The 9398-nt window shown below is 43.2% G+C and overlaps 2 protein-coding genes across 2 annotated transcripts; both read left to right on the top strand.

The window, feature by feature from the left end:
* The first annotated feature begins 1367 nt into the window (after positions 1-1367).
* LOC139823265 (uncharacterized) lies at positions 1368-6190 on the top strand. The gene is made up of 2 exons (XM_071795645.1): positions 1368-1512; positions 5241-6190. The coding sequence occupies exons 1-2, from the start codon at positions 1368-1370 to the stop codon at positions 6188-6190; spliced, it is 1095 nt and encodes a 364-aa protein (XP_071651746.1).
* A 190-nt stretch (positions 6191-6380) lies between these two features.
* Positions 6381-8465, top strand: LOC139823264 (uncharacterized). The gene is made up of 4 exons (XM_071795644.1): positions 6381-7191; positions 7371-7410; positions 7459-7849; positions 7971-8465. Exons 1-4 carry the CDS (start codon positions 6381-6383, stop codon positions 8463-8465), a joined length of 1737 nt encoding a protein of 578 aa, XP_071651745.1.
* Positions 8466-9398: the final 933 nt, after the last annotated feature.

Raw genomic sequence — 9398 nt, 5'->3', positions numbered from 1 at the left:
AAGACTCGTAATTTTCTACACCTAACTTATATAAAGCATTTTTTGCATTATTCTACAAGATACTTCAATAAATAGCATTGTTTATTTTCTATCGTATTGTGTGTTATTAAATCATAAATTTCATTATCAACTAAAACATGAACTTCTTTTATACCGTGCCACTCTGATTTTTGAGTAGTCTGAGCTAATATATGTTTTTTAAAATAACTTAATTTTCACAACACCTCCACGGAAAGTTCGACTTTCTATGCCTGTAGAGAGGGGCGAAAGTGACCAATTTCACGCCAGGACGGCATTAGCGGGACGAAAGTAACCACTTTCCTCCCTAGGGCGGAAAGTGATCACTTTCGTCCTTATTTAGCGGGACGAAAGTGAAGGACGAAAGTGATCACTTTCCGCCCTAGGGAGGTGTTCGAGATTCCGTTAAAGTTGCGCCGTCCGATCAGATGGCAGCATCGATCGGGTATCGATTCCCGATCTCCGCGGCAGCTTGCGCCCGCACGGGCGCGCTCATCGCCAACGTCTTCCTCGCGATATTCAGAGTCGTACAAATGGCCGCGCAGTGATCAGACGCACGACGTGTGCTCCGTGCATTTTCGATTGTGACTACACATTGAAGTGCCCACCGCAGTGATTACAGCTGCCGAGATACTGCATTAACATGTAAAGCGACCGCTCATCCAGCTCTACTCGGGTACATCAACACGACGACTCAGGCTCACATGTGCGCGAGTGCCGACCGCCACGTGTCTCACCGGCTCACGGGCGATTCATCGAAGAGGACGGCAATTAATATAATTGCCTCTCATTTACACGGACTATATACACCTCATTTTGTTCACCGCTCATCACTCTCAGGTCAGATTGTATCAATTTTGACGCATTAAAGACGCATTAAAGACGGCTCAGACTGTGGTCTGAGTTACACAAAAATAAAGTGAATATTTAGTTAACACCTTCCACGCGCGTCCTTCTCATCCCGCTTCCATCGCCGGGATTAATCAGCGATTTCGCGAACATTTGGTCCTTCGAGCCGGATGCGTGGAACTTAAATTGTAGCTCGGACACAGATCATGTGAACAGCGCATGCCTTTCACGACATGCCACGTGGACATTATCGCGCGCTTCCGCGAGTGAAGGACAGACATTCTCACGCACGCTCCCGAGTGTTACGAAAACCTGTTCACGCGCTCCCGCGAGTGTAAATAGACATTTTCACGTGCTCAATACATGACATTGTAGACTCTCGATTTGCATAGTGTTTTTCTCACGCGTCTCTCGAACGTTCTCGGTTCGTGCAGCATTTCTTACACGTGTCTCGACATTTCTTAGGTATTTCATCGTGCGCAGCTCAGGGAAGGCTCAACATGACGGAACCCGCAAAGGCGGGTACGGGCGGTAAGGAGACCACGACGCCGCTGCTCGAGGTACCACCGGCTCGCACATCGGAACGCCAAGCCTCACCCGTGCGCTTGTCCACGGAGCTCATCCTAAATGAACCGCCTGGCGACGGTGCGGAATATTGGCGACACGCTGCCAACTTGTGCAGAGGACATGCCGTTAGAGGAGGTCATCCAAATCTCAATGCATCTCGAAGAGGCGAACAAGGCGTTTCTCAAGGAGCATGCATATCTTGAAGCTGTGACGTCCTGGGTGATGCGAGGTGGCTCGATCCGGCAGAACGTCTCCGTCAAAATCAATTTTTATGGGTTCTTCTTGCAGTTAAGGAGGTAAAACCCCAGGATAATTAGCTGTTGGTCGGCAATGTAGATTATGGCTCCTTGGATCCGTCGAAGGTAGGTAATTTAATAATCTTTATCTTTTTTTTGATATAAAAGAGTATGATATTTATTGTAGAACTTTTACGATACAAGTGGCTTATGTGGGAGGATGGAACAAGTATAAGATATGTGACCTTTCCTGGCTCGTTCCACACTCTCCGTCGAGAGGGTGAAAGATTCCGCTTTTATACAATTTTGGAAACGGTGGTGGGAGGTGACCGCACCTCGTTACAATGAGTCATAAGGCGTTGTCTAGCGGATGTGAGTCTACTTCTAGGGGTGTGGCTCGCTTGCCAGCAATGAGTCATAGGGTGGTATCTTGAAATTCATTACCTTATATGGTCATGCGTTGCGCTCTGCTTCGACATGTCCATATATGGTCTATGCGAAGACTAGATTCACTCGAATGAGTCATACAGGTGACTCGTCTGAATTCTATTTTTATTCTCTAGTCTAACAGCGATTTGTATTGAGAGCGATACCTTCTTTCATTATGAAATTTCGGTATGACTTTTATCACAAAGGAATATAAGAAATCTTTAATATTTTAATTTTTAAAATGTGCAAATATATGTTGAATATTATTTAAGTTTCTTCAGACATACTTTACATATAGTAGAATAATTTAATAGTACAATTAAAGTCATTATTAGCATGTCTAAAGTATAAAAGATATTGCTCTCTTCGTCTAACAGTTACTATAGTATATTTGACTCTCTCTTTCTCTCTTTCAGATCGTACAATACTCGCATCTCGCTTGGATTCGTGTTCCTTATGCTACGCATAATACAATTTTATCTTTCTCAGGTTCGTGAGTAACGCTTCGGCGCTTGACGCTCGATATTTATATTAATTTTGGTAAGTATATATATATTTGTTAATAGTAATATTAATAAAAGCGATGTTAGCGGTGTTAATAATGATTCTAATATCAGGTTAATAATATATCGTGCAGATAGAAATGGTCAGCATTCTCATTAGTACAGGAAATCAATGAAATTAAATTGTTTATATATATATATATATATATATATATATATATATAGATTTTTTATTATTTTTATATCTCGCAAATGGTTGGGAATTTGATAGGAGTATATAGGAAATATATTGTAGGACTTTCACTAAAGAATAATATAGCATTGGAAAATTTTATTGTTAATATATGTATTTGTTAATAACAAATTATTAATTAAATAAATTGATACTTTTTAATTTGCGTATTAATATTGTTATGTTCTCTTTATTTAAGAGGTTTTGAATTTCTAATATCATCTTGTTTATAAGCATTCGTTATTTTATTGTTATAAATATTTTGTAAATAAACAATTGCAGAAATAAAAGTTATTATTATTTCGTAGGTGTACTGATGCAGAGTTTACGTGCGCGGTCAAAATTCGTATTTACCGAAACGGGTTTTTATAGTTATGCAAGCAGTTCGACCTGGGTTGCCAGAATTTTCCCGCTAAATCGGAAAATTCATTATCCAACCCTGTATTTTCTAAAAAAACTTGTGTAGCCTTCGTTAATGGAGTAATAAGGTTTTGGCTTATATGAAAGTTATTATATATGATCTGAGGTATAAGTTAAAAATATTTATTGACATGGTCAATAATTTGTTTATGATTGTTTATACAAGTAAGTTGCAAAATTAAATAACTATATAGTAAATGTTTTTCTATTGAACGGTTCTAATGATTATTTCTTATACACGTCTGTATTGTTTTTATTTCAAACTATTCGTTTTCTATTTTATTTTAATTTATTAAGAGTTTATGTGGCTATCCTTGTCTTACTCTCTGTGAACTGGCATTAAACTATCCTCGTCTTTCATGGAGTGAATGTTCAATTTTCAATCTCGTTTATTAATTTAATTAATTTAAATAGAAAATCGTCGTTAACGTTACTGGTGTTTAGGAGTATGAGAGATTCTATTTTTATCATAATAATTAGGTGTCAAAATTTTTGTTCAGAAATGAAATTTTTCGGTTTTAAAATGTATAAAAGACTAAAATATTAATGTAAAAGTGATTTGGTCTTTTTAAGTCTAAAGGGTAGGAAATTCAAAATGGCGGACGTGAAACTTTAATAATTTATAACTCGAGAACGGTAAGAGATAAAAAGATGGGGTTTCTTTTATTGTGTTCAGATAATTAAGGGCATTATTTTAGGTTGTTTAAAATTTCTGTGTTTTATGGATTTCCGTAATTTTTAATTATATCTCGGAATTAAGAAGAGATATGACGTGGGGGTTTTTGTGAGGTTACTTGACATGCTCTGCTGAGTGTCTGCAGTGATTTTATTCATCATTTTTAATAATAATTTTATGATAAATTTTATTGTTAATTAGTTTATTTTGAGAGATACAATAATGGTTTATAACCAAAAGTTGTTTGACTTTTTATGATAGTTCCAGCAGTCACATTAGCTAGGTTTGTTAATAATATAATTAAATTGTTTATAACAATCATGTTTGAGAAATGTTAGTAAGATAATTATTATTTTAGCATGATAATATTCTTTAGGCACAAAAGGTTATGTTCTTATGATTAATCTACTTTTAATTAATTTATTTATATTTTATTTAATTTTCTGAGTTTATTCTTATGGAACATGTATTTATTCGTGTGTTGAATTGAATTTATATTGCATAAAGGATTTCATAAAGCTGGTAATATTCATTTACGATCAATTTTAGTGATGCTGGGGAATCTTAACAAGCGATTGTCCAAAAGTTTATAGTGTGATTCATGAAAATGGGGCTTAAGCTTGAAAGGATACCTTAAGGCAGCCATGTTCTCTAGGCTTGTGTCTATTACTTTAAGAACGCGTGCTCGCATCAGCTGAGTGATTGTTGTGACAGTTAAGTTAAGGTGTGATTATTTATTCTTATATTGTTTTCAGGTGCTGTGCAATTAGGATGGAAATCGAAAAATTTATGCGGCTGGAATATAGCGGTGATTATACCGTCGAACGTGACAAAGCCTCACAGCCGTCGGCGCTCATTCAACAGCAAAGCGCACGTTGACAGCTCAGCATGTGGCAGCTCAACCGGCCCGCACGGCAGCATCTAATTTACCCGTGCGATTGTTGCAACGGCACTCACTTCATTGTGATGTGCACGTAATTTAGGGATCTTTCAACAGGCGATTGACAAAAATTAGTCATACCACGGAGGCTTTGGTTCAAATGCCTCGGCCGCCACAACGGCCGCTCATGTAAAGTCTCACGGGGGTGCAAGAAGTGCACCAACCGACACGATGCTGCATGAGGCTCATCAGTCGAACTCATCAGCGAAGCCGATCACCAGCTCAGCTGCGTCAGCTCAATAGAAAGATGGTGCAATCGTCGCTCACTCATCTTTGGTCCGCTCATTACACTCAACATTACTAGCTACGGCCCTGGCTCAGATCAGCTCATCTGTTCATACTCAATGCATATGGCCTCTCATTGATTCAGGTTCAGAACTTACCTTTGTTTCAGAATCTCTCGTTCGCCAGCTCAACATCATTCGTCATCATTCCGTCATTCTCATCACTGGAATTGGTGGCGGAAAGGCGACGCAAACTCGAGAAATTGCATTGCTTAAGCTCCGCTCACTTCACTCAAGATCAGACGTCATTATTCAAGCTCACGTTCTGCAGGCGTCAGCGAACATCCTGCCATCATTCAACGCTGCACCACAGGAATGGCCGCATCTCTCCAAGTTAACCTTGGCTGATCCAGATTTTCTGACACCACGGCCAGTGGATATTATCATTGGAGCTGACTCATATGGGCAGATCATCAAGCCCAACATCATCAAACAAGATACATTGATGCCAATTGCGCAGCTCTCAATTTTCGGATGGCTCGTTCTCGGACCTGTCGACACATCAGCATCGGCATCTGCTGCAGTGCATCATGCATCGATTCAGGAGAGGGAAAATGCTCTCGACGAGTTACTGTCGAGATTCTGGACACAGGAAGAAGTGCCTGCGAGCAACAATCTCGATCTTACTCCTGACGAGCAAAAATGTGAAGAACATTTCAAGAGTACTGTTTCACGGGATTCAACAGGTCGATACACAGTTCGACTTCCACTAAAATCATCACCTGATACTCTTGGCGATTCGTATCTCACTGCGCATCGATGTTTGAAAAGTTTACAAACAAGACTCTCACGAGATGACAACTATCGACGTCTGTATCATCAGTTTATGACAGAATATCGAGAGCTCAATCACATGAAGAAGGCTTCCAGTCAGCACACACAATATTATTTGCCACATCACGGAGTACTCAGACCAGACAGTGCAACCACAACATTACGCGTGGTATTTGATGGCTCGAATGCATCTGCATCACAGCACCTAGACATCAGATGTTTTGCTCTGGACTCGACAACTTCGACACTTAGTTGCCACTGACATCACCAACGGGTGTAGGCAGATCAACGTGCATGAAGATGACTGAAATTTACAACGGACTCGCTGGATAGATGAACAACTCAATGAAGTGCCATATCATCTAACAACGGTCGATATGTTGATGACAATTCTGGAGGCGCCGACACCGTTCAGCAGGTAGTAGAATCAATACTGCTCAACGGACTTGTGCATGGCGGGCGGCTTCCCATTAACAAGGTGGCACGCGACTCATCAAAACGTACTCACTGCGGTTCAAGCAGAAAAAGACCAGGGCTCACAAATTACATTTGACGATTGCGTAACCAAAAGACTCGGATTAAGATGGCTTCCTCAAAAAGATTCATTCACATTCTCAACAAGGATCTCGTCGCACACCGATCATCTCACCAAACGCCTTGCTTGGTCTGAAGTGGCTCAGATACTCGATCCACTGGGCTTTCTATCACCAGTGGTGATCAAGGCGAAGATGCTCTTGCAGGAGCTTTGGCTACATGAAACTCCAAATGGGATGAACCACTGCCATCCCAGCTCTCATCACGGTGGCTCATTATCAGAAAAGAACTCACAAGTTTGCAAGCTCTCAATACCTCGGTGGTACATCCAAGGTAACACCTCTCAAACCACATGGAGTACCTCATCAGTGGAATTTCACGGCTTTTTTTATACTTCTCAACTGGCAATGGCTGCAGTCGTATTTATCACCGTCCACGGCTCGAATGGCGCCACGATTTCATTGGTGTGCTCCAAAACCAAGGTAGCACCGCTCAAGCGGCTCACCATCCCGAGACTTGAACTCACCGCAGCACAGCTGCTCTCAAGACTCATGCCATACGTTCAAGCCACCTTGAAGTTGAACGTTACAGCAACTCACCTGTGGACGGACTCTGTTGTGACACTCACGTGGATCAAATCTCATGCATCGCGCTGGAAGGATTTCGTGAGAAATCGAGTTTCTCAAATTCAAGAGCTCACTGCGAACGCACATTGGAAATACGTACCAGGTACGTCCAACCCAGCCGACTGCGCATCACGAGGATTAAGTACTGCTCAACTCCAAAGCCACTCATTATGGTGGACGGGACCACCGTGGATTCTCACACCTGAAGCATGTCCATCTCAACCCGCGTTCCGGACGAGTTGAACGGTCATGAGGCTCGTCCTGGCATTGCTCTATATGCAGCTGCATCTCAGCCGGACGATCATTGGGATCTCATATACAGGTACTCAACCCTCAATAAATAATTGAAAATAACAGCTCTTTGTTTCAGGTTTATCGCTCTCTTGAGAGGGTTCTGGGACGGGTCGTTGGACTCGCACTCTGCTTTGGAGAAGGCCAGATTTTTCTGGATCAAGGCTACTCAAGCGGCATACTTCACGTACGAGATCAAGATGCTCACGGCCAACTTGAGACTACCAACTGCTCACGCATTCAGTCGATTGACTGCGTATATAGACGCTCAAGGGATCATCCGAGTTGGCGGCCGCCTCAACCAATCAGCACTAGCTCAAGACAACAAACATCAGGCGATTTTGCCTCGCCACTCACGGTTCTCAACCCTGATCATTGCACACGCCCATCTGCGTACCTTGCATGGAGGAACACAGCTGACATTGGCTCATGTCAGGCAACAATACTGGATCATCGGCGGACGAGCTCCGGTGAAGTCTCATATTTTACGGTGTGTCGTGTGTGCTCGGCAGAGGGGGATCCGTGCTCATCAACTGATGGGCCAACTACCTCTCTCTCGGGTTACGCCGTCACGTCCGTTTACTCATACAGGAGTTGACTATGCCGGACCGCTCACCATCAAAAACATGGAAAGGACGAGGTGCGAAAACATACAAGGGATGGATCTGTGTATTCGTCTACTTCTCCACCTCCGCAATTCACCTCGAAGTAGTCAGTGACTACTCATCAGAAGGATTCATAGCAACCTTCCGAAAATTCTCAGCCAGAAGGGGAATTGCTCAGACCATGTATTCGGATTGCGGGACCACATTCATTGGAGCAGACGCCGCGCTTAAGAAAATGTTCATCCAGAGTTCCCAAGAACATCAACGAATCACTCAAATTCTACAGCATGATCGCATCAGATGGGAGTTCAACCCACCAGGCGCTCCACACATGGGGGGCAAGTGGGAGGCGGTAGTAAAGTCTGAAGTTTCAACTGAGACGGACTATCGGGGAGGCTCTACTCACGACGAAAGAACTCACAACGTTGTTTACGCAAATCGAGGCCATTTTCAACTCGCGGCCTTTAGAACCGTTGAGTGACGACCCTGAAGACGTCTCAGCGCTCACACCAGGTCATTTCCTCATTGGAGGTCCAATCACTACCATACCCGAGCCATCTCTGATTGACCTAGCAACCTCACGACTATCTCGGTGGCAGCTCATCCAGCAGCGTGTTCAACATTTTTGGGCACAATGGTCGGCTCATTATCTGCAACGCCAGCAGGCGATATCCAAGTGACATCATCCTAACAACATCAAGGTGGGTTCCATCGTGCTGCTCACCGACGAACGCTCTCCACCGTGCAAATGGCCACTCGCCAGAGTAACAGCTTTGCACCCCAGCAAGGATGGAGTCACCAGGGTGGTTACCCTCAAGACGGCCACCACGACACTCACTCGGCCAAGTGCCAAGCTTGCCATATTACCCAAATCAACCGGATGAAGGATCAAGAGTAAGGAATCATCAACAAGGTTGCTGATGGCGGGCGGAATGTTCGAGATTCCGTTAAAGTTGCGCCGTCCGATCAGATGGCAGCATCGATCGGGTATCGATTCCCGATCTCCGCGGCAGCTTGCGCCCGCACGGGCGCGCTCATCGCCAACGTCTTCCTCGCGATATTCAGAGTCGTACAAATGGCCGCGCAGTGATCAGACGCACGACGTGTGCTCTGTGCATTTTCGATTGTGACTACACATTGAAGTGCCCAACGCAGTGATTACAGCTGCCGAGATACTGCATTAACATGTAAAGCGACCGCTCATCCAGCTCTACTCGGGTACATCAACACGACGACTCAGGCTCACATGTGCGCGAGTGCCGACCGCCACGTGTCTCACCGGCTCACGGGCGATTCATCGAAGAGGACGGCAATTAATATAATTGCCTCTCATTTACACGGACTATATACACCTCATTTTGTTCACCGCTCATCACTCTCAGGTCAGATTGTATCAATTTTGACGCATTAAAGA

Source organism: Temnothorax longispinosus, chromosome 12 (assembly GCF_030848805.1).
Source record: "Temnothorax longispinosus isolate EJ_2023e chromosome 12, Tlon_JGU_v1, whole genome shotgun sequence".
Lineage (NCBI taxonomy): Eukaryota > Metazoa > Arthropoda > Insecta > Hymenoptera > Formicidae > Temnothorax > Temnothorax longispinosus.
This window is presented reverse-complemented; position numbering and strand designations above follow the sequence as displayed.